The 15,188-nt window shown below is 46.7% G+C and overlaps 1 protein-coding gene and 1 long non-coding RNA gene across 8 annotated transcripts in view; one reads left to right on the top strand and one right to left on the bottom strand.

The window, feature by feature from the left end:
- mypn (myopalladin) overlaps positions 1–15,188 on the bottom strand; it is a 356,035-nt gene that overhangs the window by 43,243 nt on the left and 297,604 nt on the right. For all 7 annotated transcript variants that reach the window (XM_038822204.1, XM_038822196.1, XM_038822201.1 and 4 more), the window contains one exon: positions 2,684–3,346. In XM_038822204.1, the coding sequence (XP_038678132.1) occupies positions 2,684–3,346 (663 nt within the window). The remainder of the gene's footprint in view (positions 1–2,683; positions 3,347–15,188) is intronic.
- Positions 1–15,188, top strand: part of LOC119979670 — a 236,983-nt gene that overhangs the window by 33,075 nt on the left and 188,720 nt on the right. The gene's annotated exons all lie outside the window — the stretch shown is intronic.

The raw sequence follows: 15,188 nt of genomic DNA, 5'->3' as shown, positions 1-15,188 counted from the left end.
GCAGCTTTTTCCATTTAGTGTGCAACATGGAGGAGTGCTGATTCATCAGCTAAGGGAGGGTAGAAGGTGGTAATCAGCAGGAGGTTTCTTTGTCCATATTTCATACCGTGAGACTTCATGATGTCCAGAGTTAATGTTTAGGCCTCTCATGACCATACCTACCCGACTGTATACCATTGTGCTACACTTCAGAGTAGTGTGTCATGTGGTGGGATAGGACATAGCCAGATATTGTGGTGGACAAACATTAGCTGCAAAGTACGAGTCTGTAAGTATGACTATGTCAGGTTGTTGCTTGACTGGTCTGTGGGTTAGCATTCCCAGTTGCGGCACAAGTTTCCAGATACTACTGAGGAAGACTTTGCAGGTTTTGTCATGTGCAATGTGTTCCTTTGTCATTTTCAGTTCCGAGTTCAATGCCAGTTGGTCCAATCAGTTTTCTTCTTGTTCGACTTTTCTGTAGCAGTTTGATAACAACCTAGTGGCTGACTTGATTCTGCTGGATTTTGCAATGGGTTCATCTTTGGTGGGACAGAATGTTTCTTTGACTCTGGCTCTTGACCCTGGGGTAATTTAATTACAGGAGATTACTGTTGAACCCGGCTAAGGAGTTGCACAAGATTCGGGTCAGAGACCTGTACCAGCCCATGAGGACAGAAGAAGGCAACATCCAAAGTGACCGGAAAAACATCTTGCTTGTTCAACATTTTTAGTTGCTGATGGGGCCTGTGCACAATTCCACTCTCAATGCGCTTTCATAGCACCTTCTTTATTTGCACCCCAAAGGCCCCCTCCAGCACCTGTGAACATTCACACTGGGCTCTTCAAGGTGTCAGATGCAGGTGGTGACATTTTAGGTTAGACAACACAACTCAGGAAGGATGTGAACGCTTTAGAGAGGGTACAGAAAAGATTTAGGAGAATGGTTCCATCAACAAGAGTCTTCAGTTACATAAACAGATTAGCAAAGCTGGGACAGTGATCGTTAGAGAATGTCAAGAGCAGGCTTGGTGGAGGTGCTGGACAGAGTAGATAGGGACAGATTACTGAAAAAATACATTTTGTCAAAGGGTTCTCGACCATGGTCTACTGCAAGCCTTCCTTCATCGATCAACACACGCGTTGGGATTAGTACAATTCCACACTATAAGATTGGATTTATTGGATAAATAGGGCCCGGGCCATTTGCTCTCCATGCATGCTTGATGCTGAAATAGGGTGCGTCTAAGACATCCTGCGGGATAATATCAACCCTGATCAGATAATTTTGCTCTGTATATTTCGCATACTCACAAATGATCGTAAGGTTTCAAGTTTGAGCCCTGAGAAGTGGCCAGTGTACTTCAGATTACCCTGGAAGGGCAAGGTATGTCAAACAATTGAGCAACAGGTGAAGCTAGCTGTTTCACACTGCCACTATGCAGTAGCAACACGAGTGGTATTCTCCACTAACAGGATGCTGCCATTAAGCCAAAAAGGCATTCATCTGATCACACAAATGAATAATATTACATATGAATTTCAGTGCCAGTGTGATGCTAGTTATGTAAGTTGTATTTCCCAAAGACAGGCGGATTGTATCAAACAGGTGTCCATTCCACTGTTCTCAAGGGACAAGGTACAGACCGTATCCAACCAGCCTGTGCTTGAGAAACTCAAGACAGGGTGTCCAACATTAGATGTGACTCAGTGATTGGACAACATTTTCTAAATAATCCTCAGTGTGCTAAGAATGACACACAACCAATTTAAGATTGTCAGTCAGGCTGCGGTGTGGCATATTTGCATGCACTGGAAACCACATATATTCACACATTATACATGTTTCACTAAACAAAATGAGTAGCAGCCATCCACTGGTTCATTCCACAGGACAATGCCTTGACCAATCAGGCTGATGCTGCCCATTTTAAATTTTAAACAATGCTTGGTCAACAATTGTCAGTCACTATCAACTGGTGTACTCTCCATGGCAACACCTTTAACAATGAGTCCATTTGCCAGCGAATCAGCACCCTCTTCTCATACAGAATAAAGTTGTTGGTTCCTCTGGTATTCTTGTGATTGTCCTGTTGAGTGCAAGACCAATGTCTTTTCTCAGTAATACTCAGGTTCTGTGCTACTGAACAACTATAGGGAGAAATTGTTCCCATAGGCAGGTGAAACAGAGGACACATTTAAGGTGGTTAGCAAAAGAACCAGAGGCAACATTATGAAAAACTTTTTTAGTGAGTGATTAAGTTCTGGAATGTACTCCTTGAGAGGGTGGCTTTCAAAGTGGAATTGGATAATTATCGGAAGAGAAATAAATTTGCAGGTCTAGGGGAAATGAAGGGAAGGAGGAGTGGTTAGTAGCTCGTAATAAGAGATGGCACAGACACGACAGACCAAACGGCCTCCTCCCGTGTTGTTACCATTCTATGGACTCACCTACTGAGAAAAGGTGATATGCAAGAAAAAAACGTAACACATTCTCCATCAAGTTAATGTCCACACCCATGCCTGGCCAAAATCCATAAAATAATCAGGGTGATAGATGGGGAATCTAGCCTCTCATCTGTAACCCATTATGTCATCAGTTCCCTTACATAATACTTGAGAGGATGAGCTTTAATGACCCATGCCCAAAACTCCCCATAGCTTATAGCACAGTAGTAATACGTCTTTTGTAACTGACACTTACATGGCTGGCGCACTCTTGGGAAGACCCATGGCATTGGTGGAGGGTGCAGAAGGCAATGATGGTAATACAGAGCTGAGGAAAGCTACTGGGTTTTGAACTGGACTCTGGCAGGTGTTAGCAGCATTAATGAAAGTTGGTGATACAATCCGAGATTGAGAGCTTGGCAGAGGAGGAACAGGGGAAGAAGTGGCTTGCCCGACTGCACTTGTGGTGGAGGGACTGCGTGGGAGTAGGGAGGGCAAACTCCTACTTGGATATATAAAAGGATCCTGAAAAGCTGGTGTGAGTGGAAATCCAAAGTAATTTCCGTCATCATACTGCTTCTCTGTCTTATCAGATCTTGCGTTCAGCGTGGGCAGAGGAGAAGGTGAGGGGGAGTAACTCCGGACAGCTGTCGGCATTACATTCGGAGTAGCAATGAACTGTTTGGGCCGGGCATAATTAAACGCCTGTGGCAGGGTGTTTGGTGTTGGGGACCTGCTGGATGAGGTTGGTTGTACAGATGGAGGAGTAGCAGAATTGAGAACATTCATGGTAGAATTAAACGCAGTTGGAAGTGAGGAGGACAAGGTTGAGGACTGAAATGGAGACTGTTGCTGGATCGCTTCTTGCTGCTGTTCAAGTAGGACCTGGTTGTGTAGTTGTTGCAACTGGACAGGATCACTGTACATAGAAATAGAGAAAAGACAATGAGTTAAATTCACGTTCAAACAGCTGTCATGGACCAACACAAATCTTTCAGCATTTTGATCAAACTGACTCACTGGATGTTACATGAATATTTATTTTTGTGTTTGATTCACACGTCAAACAATACAAAGACCCTTTTGAGAGGGTCATTACACCAGAAGAATAACTACACTTTGGAAATATTTCATTGGCTGTAGAGAACTTTGAGATGTCCCAAAGTCTTGAAACATGGGGCGTAATTCATCGACCCCATTGTGCCCTGCACAGATTGGGCACAGCGGGTGAAACACGCCTGAGCCCAAAATCGGGCACTGCGCCGGGCAGGTCACAAGTCACCTGACTCACTCCACCCGGTGGGACCTGGATCTTGGCCTCACTGAGCCTAACGGATCATTTGAATACATGGACACTGGATTAATCCGGTGCCCGGGATTCAACGGCCACAGCTGGGCTTCGTGTAGCACTGGTCCACACAAACGTGGACCAGGCGTAACGGCACTTTGGGGGGGGGGGGATTCCCAGGCCATTGTAGACTCCTAGGTGTCAGGGACAGGGAAGGGTGGCACCCTGGCATTCCCTCTGGCACCTGGGCACCTTGGCACTGCCAGCTTGGCACCCTGGAAGTGCCACCTGGGCACCCTGGCCATACCACCTGGGCACCATGGACCATACCACCCTAGCACTGCCATCTAGGTGCCAACCTGGCACTGTCAATGTTCCCAAGTGTCTGTGAATGCCACCTGGCATTGTGCCCATGCTGGGGATCGGCCTTGAACTGGCACTTGAACTGTACAAGACTGATCAATACATCACAAATCAGACTGAAGAGGTTCAGAAAAGGTGGTGAGCATGACTGGCATTGAGACATGAGAAGTGTTTTGGAGCAAGGGGTTAGATATTGGATTAGGAGAACACAGAGGGACCTAAAACAGGTCTTTTAAGAAGTGGGCAATAACAGAGGGCAGGAATTTCAACCCCTCACCTCCCTCCCTCCCTCCCCAACTCCCCTGTGCCGTGTTTTGCGGATACAGCCCACCATTGGCTGTAAACAAGATTTCCTGTCCTATGCATGGGGAGGTAGTGGCTTAGTGATGTTATCGCTGGACTAGTAATCCAGAGACCCAGGATAATGCTTTGCGGATCCGGGTTTGAATCCCACATGTGACAGCAGACCCAAATTGTTTGACTCTGAAATGGCCTAGCAAGCAAATCAGATGAAGAGCAATTAGGGAAGGGTAATAAATGTTGTCCATATCCCTGAATTAATAAAACAACAGGGGGCTAAATGGCCTACTTTTCTTCCTGAGTGGGTCCAACTCAAAGGAGGTAAATCTCTACAAGAGTCAAGCCTAGATCATGACAAAATTGAAAATATGATGGACATGATGTTCCTGCCCACCCTCCGCGATTTGTTTTTTGGCGGCAGAGGCAGTACGTCATTGGCCACCGGTGTGATCTGCCGGTCCCGCCAATGTCCACAGCGGGTTGTGTGGCTCGCCCGCCCTGCTGCCGGGGACCAGTCGCAGGGGGTCACCCTTGACGGGACCGGATGATCCCACCAGCGGGAAGGGCAGGAAAATCCCACCCGATGGGTGCAATTTTCCCTAAATACCTCGGATACTAAAGAGACTGTGAGGTGACCAAGATGGGGCTTTGAGCTGTGACACTAACTTAGCGTACCATTAGCGCAAGGCACCAACTAGCTGAATGATTTGAAATGCAGCCAGCCACTTTGAGGATTGTCAAGGCTCCAACTACCAATTAAATAAGCTGCTGGCACTTATTTAAAGAGGTTGCACACGTTTTGGTGGTTAGTCCTGAAAATAATGCACTCTCCCAACAGCGGCAGCTAACCAGGAATAAACAAGCCATTGCAGAGGATTTTGAGCGCTAATTAAAACCATGTTCAGCTTTCGTGTTCATGTGCTGTTAATGATTTACTGTTTTGAAGAGGACTTCTCTAACACACCAGGAGACTTTCTGGGATAGTCTCACACTCCATCGATATTCTTCCTGGAAGTTTTCTGAGGACCTCACTTAACAGGAGCAGCAGGAAAAAAAGTGTGCTTGGCATTGGGCACTTTGCTAGGAGTCTCCCTTGGTCCAGTGGAGAATTGGGGAAAGGAAGTTAGGCCAGGCAGAGCAATACTGGTTCCTGGAATGTAGATGGACAGAAGGGCAAATGGGACTCCTTCCCATTCCTGAGGTTACACATCTCTTGGCGCCTGAGCCATCCTAACATATTTCATTGTGTGTCAGTGTGTCATGGAGCTATTATTCCATGTCAATTGCTTCTAATCAGTGCTCAAGTGCTGATTGAGAACACATTTAAATTTATGGTAATCAATAGTTGCTTCAAAATGCAAGCAAAAGCTCAGTTTTTGTTATAGAAATGGGGGGGGGGGGATAATTAAAACAGCACTGTTTTCATCTTACCACCTGTCTGTAAATAGAAGGTGTTTTGAATTAATAGAAAATGTTGGAAAAACTCAGCTGGTTCTAGCAGCATCTGTGGAATGGGAAACAAAGTTAACGCTTTGAGTCCGTATGACTCTTCTATTGCCCTGAAGAAGAGTCATACAGTCGCAACACAGTAACTCTGGGTGGATTTGGGCGGCACGCTGACGCAGTGGTTAGCACTGCTGCCTCACGGTGCCGAGGACCCGGGTTCAATACCGACCCCGGGTCACTGTCCGTGTGGAGTTTGTACATTCGCCCCATGTCTGCGTGGGTCTCACCCTCAAAACCCAAAGACGAGCAGGATAGGTGGATTGGTCATGCTAAAATTGCACCTTAATTAGAAAAAAAAGGAATTGGGCCCTTAAACTATGGGTGGATTTTCCACTCCCATTTTTGGAGATAGGATTGGCAGCTGGGGCAGGAGGTTCAGCTGGAGTCTCAAAACGTGATTTATGCTGATGGGATTTCCGCTAGTCGTTGTCTCTACCCCCCTGCCAATGATGTAACGGGAATCCTGACATTCAACATCAGCATTCCCATTATAAGTTGAAATGTAATTATCAGGCCTTTAATTCCACTTGTTAGATTGTCTATTCACATCGGTGTGAAGGTACGCCAACGTGAATCATGACAGATCTCCTGCAGTGTGCATTTGGTGAGCAGCACCTGCCACCGGAGTTCAGGTGAGTGTATGGCTCCCAAGGGAGCTGCTGTTGTATAGAAGGGTTCCGTGGGGGGGTGTGGTTCCGTGAAAAGGCCGGGTGTGTCTGGGATTACAGTGTCCGGTGATGTGGATCTTTTTTTTAAAATTTAGATTAGCCAATTATTTTTTCCAATTAAGGGGCAATTTAGCGTGGCCAATCCACCTACTCTGCACATTTTTGGGTTGTGGGGGCGAAACCCACGCAGACACGGGGAGAATGTGCAAACTCCACACGGCAGTGACCCAGAGCCGGGATGGAACCTGGGTCCTCAGCGCCGTGAGGCGGTTGTGCTAACCACTAGGCCACCGTGCTGCCCCGGTGATGTGGATCTAAGTTTCATTACAATGTTTTAGATCTTTTAGAACCTAATTTGCTGGCAAGGTGGACTCAATCAGAACCCGGGCGGGATTCCCCCGCAGTTGATGGGATGGCCCGACGCCGGCGCCAATCCTCCGCACTTCCAGGAGCTAGGCTAGCGGCGGAGGGGTTGGCGCCAAGCAGTGCCGAAGGGCCGACACGCGTTGGCGCATGCGCAGAACCGCCGGCGTGGTTCCACGCATGCGCAAATCGGTTGGCGTGTTCCTGCCCATGCGCAGGGTGTTTCTTCTCAGCGCCATCCTTGGCGGAGCCCTACAGAGACCAGCGCGGAAGGAAGGAGTGGATCCCCCCGCACCCCACCCGAGGACTCCACTAAACGGCCTACCAGCCAGTCCTGCAACGTGGGACCATGTCCATTTCATGTCAGCGGGACTGGCCAGAAACTGATGGCCGCTTGGCCCATCGGGGCCCGGAGAATTGCTGGGGGGGGGGGGCGCTGCCAATGCCCCACGACCGGCATAGCGTAAACCCCGCCCCCGCTTGAAAACCAGCGCCGGAGAATAGAGGCGGTGCGGAATTCACGCTGCCCACCAGGGATTCTCCAACCTGACGGGGGAGCGGAGATACCTGCCCGTGATGTTGTGGGACCTGCTCCTTTGATTTTCTTATATTAAATCTGTAATGATACGAGGGAGGAAGTCGCCATTGGGGCCAGTGAGTTCAGCCCCTTTTTTCCAACCCGCTGTCACACTCAGCAAAAAGATGAGAACATTCAACCCTCTGTTTGTCTCTCCACATATGTTGCCTGACCCGCTGAGTCCATCCAGCATTTTATGTTTTTATTTTGTCTCAGTAGACCCACTGACTCCGCTCGCACATTTGGCTTATCAAAGGCAAATGGTCTTCCTGTGGCTCCCTTTGAACTTGCTCTGACAAGTCCCAGGTTGTCTGTTAGTAGCTCCTTAGGCGTAACGAGGCGTGACATTCCCGAAACTGGAGAAGGGAATGTTTTCATCTGGAGACTGCTGGGGATATCTCCCAAACAGAGTGTCAACCATCTTAATTGTGTTTGAAAAATCCCATTTAAAAATAAAAAACAGCATTATGATAAAGTTTTATAATCTATACAGTGTTGGTTCCCGTTCCATGTCAATGAAACCCACCATTTTCAAACAGGAGTGTCTTCATCTGTTTTCACCCACCAACTTCAACGGAGCAAATACTGATCAGATCAAATGAAAGAACAATTCCGGAATTTTCTCTTCTTGCAATTACAACAATGCAGCCTCAACGTGAAAGAGGTATTTTCAAATTGAATTCAGTTCAAATATCCTGGAGCACACAATTTACATTGATGGGGCGGGTACTTCTGGTGCCCCACACCCCCAGGCAAAGCGAGAGCCTCGGGTGCCGAGTGGCGACGAGGATACCGACATGGACAGGAGCCATACACCAAGACACAGGCCACCCCCGAGCTCGAGTCTGAGGATGACACTGACTTCCCATTACAGCTGTCTCCAACACCCTCCACCATCCTAGAGATACCCACCTTGGGACGCTACCTGGTGCTCACCACACAAACGCTCCAGTACAGCAGATAGAGGTAGGAACACCCGAGGGGGCAGATGACCATAGGGTGGGCCAATCCCAGGGACTAGTTGTTGTCCAGGCGGGATTCGGGCTTTTGGAACGGACAGTCCCATCGATTGTGGTGGTGCAGTCGCAGATTCAGGAACTACATGAGGGATTGTCGGCGAGGATCCAGCATCTGCAGGTGCAGGTGGAGGAGTCCAACTGCGTGCAGGAGCATGAGGTGGTGCCGACCAGGCCAACACCGCATGCGTGGCGACTGTGGTGCAGGCCTTGTGGGGGAAAGGGTTTTGGCTATGGATCAGCACGTCCAAGGCCAGCATGTCCAAAGCCGTATGTATAGTGCCGACTGGGCACATAGGATCTCCATGACGGCGTGGACGTAACTGTGCACCGAGGCCTGTGAGATCCCTGACAAGTCCCCACTCAGCGCCTGGAAGGACCCCATGCCGTAAAAGTTCAGGGCGACCGTCACCTTGACGACCACCGGGATTGGGTAAGCTCCCCCTTTCCCCTGCAGTGCCAGTTGCACCATGATCTGGCAGAAATGTCGGACTGTCCCCCTCCTCAGCCGGAGTCTTCGATGGCACGCTGATCTGGCAAGTCTTCAAATGACAGTCAGTGCAGGGACACGGAAGGCCTCATGCAACACCTCCTTTGCATCTCCTCCTTCTCCTATTGGGCGGCTGGCTCTCCATCCTCACCGGCTGCCTCCTTTTCCTCTGGAAAACGCTTTATTCTGCAGCCTCCTCCTCCTCGGGCAGCTCCAGCTTGTACTGCCAATAACAACCTGAGGGTTCGGATTAACCAGAAATGTCTTTTGACCGGCCGTATAAATGTTGTGGCTACAAAAGCAGGTCATAGGTTGGGTATTCTGTGACGAGTGATAAATCTCTTGATTCCCAAAGCCCTTTACACCACCTAGAAGGCACAAGTTAGGATGTGTGATGGAGTATTCTCCATTTATCTGGCTGAACTTGAGGAAGCAAGCGGAAGTAGAACAGAGATTTATTTAACTATACATAATATTCTGCTCATGGCAATAACTCACTCCCAGTACAGTCCTTGCTGGGAGAACTAACCACACCAGGACTTGCTTTGGGCCATCTTTAATGTATCTGGGTGGACTCCGCCGCCTATCTAGGAAGTTCGTACTCCATGAGTCCCGCGGGGAGATCAACAAGGATCTGTGGTTCTTGCAGAGATTACAACAAATGCAGTTCCAATACTACTTAAGAAACTAGACAGAAAATAGGACAAAGCAGTCTGCTTATCTTTGTGATAGGCTCATACTTCTCTACATTTCATGAAATACTTAATCGGGATGCTTTCAAACCATTATTCGTTTTAACTTGACCTGCCTGCTCTTAATACTGTAGTTCGCATCAAGATGCCTCATCAATATTTTGTTAAGAGATGTTACGTTTTGAGAATCCAGGACATTGTTGAGGTTTTCAACCAACCAACGATCAGCCATTTTGTTCAACACCACCAGACATGGAGACTGGAAAATCATTCAGATGAACGCCTTCAAAAGCCCCTTAGTGTTCAGAAGCAATGTAACTGAAAGCCAAGGGTAAGCAATGAGAAGGTGAAAAGTCATCAGCCCTTTATTCATTCTCATGAGGGTGCAGTACTCTATTTGAATCTTTTGTCAATTAACATTTGTAATTTATTTCCTAAGCGCAAATGATCAATTAAGCCTAGGGATCAATAAATGTACAAGAACTTCCATTGAAATCAAATGATAACTCTGCTTCTCTCTGCACAGATGCTGCCAGACCTGCTGTTTTTTTCCCCAACATTTTCAGTTTTTAACTTCAGATTTCCTGCATCCTCAGTATTTAGCGATTGCAGAACAAATTAGTATTGGAGTGGTCTGATAAATGAGAATGAGGAATAATTAGTACTGAAGGGATTAATAATAAGAGCTAAGAATGAATAATGGTGCCTGGTAAATGGGATCGAAGCATCCTGGAGATGGCTGATTGGCAGGTAGACGAGATTAATGATTCACAAATATCAGACTCCTTCTGTTAACAAGAATCAGCTTGATTTCCCCAAAACCTGGTGATTTCAGGTTTCAAAAGTAAAGATAAATCACTTAACCAACAACCTATTTTTAATAAGATTCATAAATTCACAGTGTAAATTTTGGAAATTTTTGATTCAAACTTGGGCAGTTTCGACAAGAGCATGTGTGAAGGAATCATGTGACAATTCGCGCAAACCTTTCGTCAATCTCAAATAGCATCATGAGACTATATCATAAACTGATCAGCTGTGCATGTCACAAATAAGACCATAAGACATAGAATCATAGAATCTACAGTGCAGAAGTAGGCCATTCAGCCCATCGAGTCTGCACCGGCCCTTGGAAAGAGCACCCTACTTAAGCCTACATTTCCACCCTATCCCCATAACCCAATAACCCCACCTAACCTTTTTTTTTTGACATAAACGGCAATTTAGCACAGCCAATTCACCTAACCTGCACATCTTTGGGCTGTGGGACGAAACCGGAGCACCCGGCGGAAACCAACGCAGACACGGGGAGAACTTGCAGACTCTGCACAGACAGTGACCCAAGCCAGGAATCGAACCTGGGACTCTGGAGCTGTGAATCAACAGTGCTAACTGTGCTACCGTGCCGCCCGTATGAGCGCAATTAGGCCGCTCGGCCCATCGAGTCTGCTCCGCCATTCAGTCATGGCTGATATGTTTCCCATCCCCATTTTCCTGCCTTCTCCCCATAACCTCTGATCCCCTTATTAATCAAGAACCTATCTATCTCTGTCTTAAAGACAATCCGTGATTTGGCCTCTACAGCCTTTTGCGGCAAAGAGTTCCACCACCCTCTGGCTGAAGAAATTCCTCCTCATTTCGGTTTTCAAGGATTGTCCTTTCAGTCTGAGGCTGTGTCCTCTGGTTCTAGTTTTTCCTAGTAGTGGAAACATCTTCTCCACATCCACTCTATGTAGGCCTCTCAGTATCCTGTAAGTTTCAATAAGATCCCCCCTCATCCTTCTAAACTCCAATGAGTACAGATATACTGCTCCTCATATGACAAGCTCAAATGCTTGTTTAAACATTTTAAATGAAGAAAGCAAAGAGCCAATTTTCTTATCATTCAGCTTCCCCGCCTCTCACATTTAAATAATTCAGCAAACAATGAGCTCAAAAAGCCAGCCGCTCATTATCCAAAGAGAAACAAAATAACATCTGTGTTTTCTGTTGCCTGTGGAAATACTGCCTCCGATTAAACCGTTTGCTCGAGATCAATAAAAGCAATGCTAATATTTACCTGCAGATAACAGTTTAATTTTGTGTTGATCAGTCTCCCAGACTGGAGTAGTTCTGCTTGGCTCTACACTTCAACTATTACTACCAACCTGCAGAACCCATCTTACCTGCAGCTCTGATGCAGGTTTCAATTTGCCGGCCAGCATTATAGTAATGGCAATTGAACTCAATTGTTGCTAGAATTAAAATAACCTTGGCACATATGGGTGTTGAGTCTGAACTGACATGGAGAGTGAGGGAGTGGAGAAATGTGACAGAACAGTACAGAACAGTCAGCATTTCAGGAAAATAGGGTGGCGCGGTGGGTTAGCCCTGCTGCCTCACGGCGCCGAGGTGCCAGGTTCGATCCCGGCTCTGGGTCACTGTCCGTGTGGAGTTTGCACATTCTCCCCGTGTTTGCGTGGGTTTCACCCCCACAACCCAAAGATGTGCAGGCTAGGTGGATTGGCCACTCTAAATTGGAAAAAATAAATTGGGTACTCTAAATTTGTTAAAAAAAAGTCATTTCAGGAAAATAAAATTTGCTGACAGAATTGTAAGTAGAAAGCTTACACTTAATTTTTCTTCAACAATTACAAAATTACAGTCTTCGCCTAAACATTTAATCCTTCTTTATTGAGCTTTACTTGGCTACTTCAGGTTAAGCAGGCTGTCAGGATTCCGGCAGCAAGTTACATTTTCCCACTAACGATTACCATAGAAAGTATTTGAAAACAAATGGACAAAGGGAAGTATATATTGAATTGCTCTTTAAAATGTCGATCAATATATTGGACAAAATGGTTTATAAATTTATATAATTGTTCTCTCTTAGACCTTCCCTCTTCTGAGTAAGAATCCCAATGGGGAACACTGCAATAACCAGGAACACCCTTGGTGGGAATGACTGGGTGGGTTTCCTCCGGGAGCTCCGATTTCCTCCCACAAGTCCCGAAAGACGTGGGGCGCGATTCTCCGCAAATCCGGCGTGCCGTGAAGGCTGGCGTGAAACTGGCCGTGTTTCACGCCGGCCTCGAAGCTCCGTCCCGGGACCCGATTCTCCCCCCCGGGCGGGGCTAGTATCGGGGCCCGGGGAATCATGCCAATATTCAGACAATTTTATTCACTTCACATAATATCAAGAAACGGTTGAGGGCACTAGATACAGCAAAGGCTATGGTCATTGATAGCACGCCAGCCATCATACTGAAGACTTGTGCCCCAGAGTTAACTGCACCCTTAACCATGTTAATCTAGTACAGTGACAAGACAGACATCTACCTGATCATGTGGAAAATTGTCTAGTTATGTCTGTTGACAAAACGCAGGACAAATTCAACCAGGTCGATCACTGCCCCATCAGTCTACTCTCAATCATCAGCCAAGTGAATGGATGAATAGAATGGGAATAGAGGGATGCGGACCCCGGAAGTTCAGAAGGTTTTAGTTGAGACAGGCATCATGATCGGCACAGACTTGGATGGTGGGAGGGCCTGTTCATGTGTTGTACTGTTCTTTGTTCTTCATGATGTTGTCATTGTGAGTGTGGTCATGCTGCACTTACACAGCAACAACCTGCACACTGAAACTCAACATGAGTTCCGCCAGGGCCACTCGGCTGCAGACCTCATTAAAACCTTGGTCAGAGCATGAGCAAAAGAGCTGAACTTCAGAAGTGATATGAGCGTGACTGCCCTTGGCATCAAGGCAGTATTTGACCACGTGTGGCATCAAAGAGCCCTAGCTAAACTGGAGTCAACAGGAATCAGGAGCAAAACCCTCCACTGATTGGAATCATACTTACCACAAAGTTGCAGCTGTTGAATATCAATCATCGCAGCCCTCAGATATCAGGCCAGAAATGGGATGATTGCACAGTGTTCAGTACCATTCACAGCTTCCAAACGCTGAAGCAGTCATGCCCATTTGCAGAAAGACGTGGACAACATTCAAGCTTGGGCTGATAAGTGATAAACAACATTCTTACCACACAATTGCCAGGCAATTACCATCTCCAACAAAAGAGAATCTAACAATCTCCTGTAACATACAACAGCACCAACATTGCTGATTCCTTAATCATCCAAATCCTGGGGGGGTTACCATTGAGCAGAAATTTAACTGGATTAGCCATATAAATACTGTGACTACAAGAGCAGGTCAACCGCTGGGAATGCTATGAGTAATTCACCTCTTGATTCCCCAAAGCTTCTACAAGGCACAAGTCAAGAGTGTGATGGAATATTCTCCACTTGCCTGGATGGGTGCAGCTCCAACAACGCACAAGAAACTCGACACCATTCAGGACAATGCAACCCATTTGATCGACACCCCATCCGAGGCTGTGGACATTCATTCTTGCCACCAATAATGCACAATAGCAGCAGTGTATACCATCTATAACATGCACTGCAGCAATTCGCCAAGGCACCTTTAACAACATCTTGACAACCACTACCAAAGAAGGACAAAGGCAGGGAGAAGAATGCAAACACTACAGCATGCAAGATTCCCTTTCCACGCCTCGCTCAAAGCACACTCTATCCTCCTGACTTGGAACTATATCACCATTCCTTTACTTACTGTCAGTGAGCAAAAGTCCTAGAGTTCTATTTCAAACAAAATTGATAGACCAGATGGACTACAGTTCATCACCACCTTTGCAAGGGCAATTGGGGATAGGGAACAAATACTGGACTTTCCAACAACGGCCACATCCGAAGAATGATCAAACAAAGATAAAAGTTGAAATCTATAATTGGGCAAAGCTTACTGAATCTCTGAAAACAGATTGTAAGCTCCCTATTGTTATAATCTGATGAAATTTGTATTCCCATTGATTTATTTCTAACTACCACAGGGTCTAGTTTGTCCAAAGCCTTCCAGACCACAATAAATTGTTGAAAAATCCTGGATCTTTTAAGATTAAAATAAATGCCGCTGTTTTGCAGCTGCCTCAGACCATTGGCTGCACTTTTAAATACAAACAAAAGTGTTCATTCTTTAAACAAACTGGCCGCAAACTGATACTGCAATTCCGTGAGCACAAGAATGAATGATAACACTATCACTCCAGACAACTTGGAATAAATTCAAATAAAAGCAGAAAATGCTGGACAAACTGATCAGGTCCCGGCAGCGTCTGTGGAGAAACAGAGGGCAGGATTCCCCCCCCCCCCCCCCCCCCCCCCCCCCCCCCCCCCCCCAACCATGTGCTTCTCTGTGGTGTGCCGTTCGATGACAGTGGAATTCTCTCATCCTGCCTCCTGTCAATGGGATTTCCCATGGAAGCCACCCCACTCACCCGGGAAACCTGCGGACAGGGATGTGCCGCCAGCAGGAAAAGAGAATTCCAATTGCCGGAGAATTCCAGCCAGAATTAACGTTTTGCGTCCATATCACTCTTCAGCAGAGATATTGGGCAATAAATTCAGTCCATTTTCACAAGGGGGCAATAGTTT

The sequence above is a fragment of the Scyliorhinus canicula genome, chromosome 16, assembly GCF_902713615.1.
Source record: "Scyliorhinus canicula chromosome 16, sScyCan1.1, whole genome shotgun sequence".
Classification (NCBI taxonomy): Eukaryota; Metazoa; Chordata; class Chondrichthyes; order Carcharhiniformes; family Scyliorhinidae; genus Scyliorhinus; species Scyliorhinus canicula.
This window is presented reverse-complemented; position numbering and strand designations above follow the sequence as displayed.